The sequence below is a fragment of the Colletotrichum costaricense genome (assembly GCF_030867565.1).
Source record: "Colletotrichum costaricense strain IMI 309622 chromosome Unknown Scaffold_26.1, whole genome shotgun sequence".
Classification (NCBI taxonomy): domain Eukaryota; kingdom Fungi; phylum Ascomycota; class Sordariomycetes; order Glomerellales; family Glomerellaceae; genus Colletotrichum; species Colletotrichum costaricense.
The window spans coordinates 300901-302768 of record NW_026848255.1 but is presented as its reverse complement, the minus strand read 5'-3'; the positions used below and the strand labels follow the sequence as shown (position 1 = coordinate 302768).

Below are 1868 nucleotides of genomic sequence, written 5' to 3'. Positions count from 1 at the left end.
ATGCCGCGTCCAACATTATTACCCACGCCCGCGTCCTCCACGGACATAAAGGGCCAAGACGGCTCCAAGGACCTCGCCTCCCTCCAGCTATCCTTTGAACTGCCGCCGCCCGCAATCGTCCAGGACGCCTCGAGGGTCTCCCCAAAAGACACGAGAAGGACGTCGCCGGCCAACACCAACAGCTTTCAGCCCATTTCGCCTCCCCACGTCAACGCGAACAAGCCGTACCCGGTCCAGCCCAGCGAGACCGTGAAGTCTCGCCGGCGCTCTTCGGCTGCCCAAAAGACGGCGGCCGCTGCTTCCAACGAGAGCTTCGCGCTGCCGCCGCCGCCGACTAGGTCACGCAAGATTATCCAGATGAAGCCGCGCGCTCAACAGCAGAACGAGGCCGAGGCCGAGGCCAAGGCCAAGGATAAGGACGCCCCGTCGGCGGCTGCCGGTGCCAAGTCCGGAGCTGCGGGTCCAGGGAAGGCTGGCTCGGCGGCGGCGAACGGGTCGTCCTCGTCCTCCGCTTCCACGGCGCAGGGCAAGAAGAAGGCGCCGTCGGCGACGAGCGCGGCGGGACGCAAGATTGCGAGGAAGACGGCGCACAGCTTGATCGAGCGGCGCCGGAGATCGAAAATGAATGAGGAGTTCGCCGTGCTCAAGGGCATGATTCCGGCTTGCACCGGGGAAATGCACAAGCTGGCAATCTTACAGGTTAGTTGGGGGAATCCACTCAAATTTCGTCCGTTGCCGGTTCGCTAATCATCACCAAATGGGTTCAGGCATCAATCGAATACGTGAGGTACCTCGAAGACTGCGTCTCCAAGCTCAAAGCCCAACGCGACGCCTCCGAGGCCCGTTCACCCGCCGAGTCCGGCCTGCAGACGCCTTCCGGCGGGGGCAGCCGCGCCGAGCCGTGGGGCCAAATCCCGCAATTCGTGCCGCGATACCAAGAAGATCCGGACGATGTGGAGATGACCGACTCCGAGGCCCCGTCGCCCACTTTTCCGCCTATGCAGCAGCAGCAGCAGCAGCAGCAACAGCAATACTCGCAACAACCACAACAGCAACAGCAACTTCCTCATACCCGCTCTCAGCAGCCGTCCGTATCGCCCGCCCTCTTACCGCAGGACTCGAGGCACCGCCACGACTCCTACTCGTCCGTCTCGACGGACCACCCGCGCCATAATAGCTACAGCTACAGCACGTCGACGACGACATCACCCGCGTTTGGGCCGCAGACGTACGGCGGCGGGTACGGCAGCCTTTCAGCGCTTACGAGTCCCGCGCTGGCGCCGCAGCGGGATCGCGATCTGGACCACGAGGCGACGGCTGCATTGTTGATGCTGAATAGCGATCGGAGGGGGACGGTTGGGGAGGCGAGTGCTAGCGGTGCTGGTGCTGGTGCTGGTGGCATTGTGAATCCGACGAGAGGTGCTGGGCGGGGGATGTCGGTTCGGGATCTGCTCAGTACTTGAGGGAAACCCATTTATCATCGAACGAGGGAGGAAAATGGCTGAAAAGGTGGTACTAGCCGTCAACGACTACCGGGAGAGAAACTCTGGGCGGAGCCGACGCTTCGACATCAGACTGCATGAGATTTGCAAAATGCGGTCTGGTGCCTTTCTATGTTGCGTTGGTCGAGAAGCCATCGCATGAATGCGGAGAAAACAAAATGGGATGAAGAGGTTCTAGAATCCTCAACAACTTGAGATTCACAGTCAAAGCTCTACAGGGGCTAAAATTCTCCATCTCCAATGCGATGAGAGGAAAGGCACGACTTTTTTTTTCCCCCACAGTTGCAGAAATACAGTGACGGACACTTGGGATGGAGTTGCGGCGGTTTTAGGCGTGGCGTATAGGGAACGTCACTGCATTGAAAA

At 60.3% G+C, this 1868-nt stretch overlaps 1 protein-coding gene across 1 annotated transcript; it reads left to right on the top strand.

Moving 5' to 3' along the window:
- CCOS01_15915 (helix-loop-helix DNA-binding domain-containing protein) lies at positions 1-1463 on the top strand (the record flags this gene model as incomplete). The annotated part of the gene is made up of 2 exons (XM_060464053.1): positions 1-699; positions 768-1463. The coding sequence occupies 2 exons, from the start codon at positions 1-3 to the stop codon at positions 1461-1463; spliced, it is 1395 nt and encodes a 464-aa protein (XP_060305434.1).
- Positions 1464-1868: the final 405 nt, after the last annotated feature.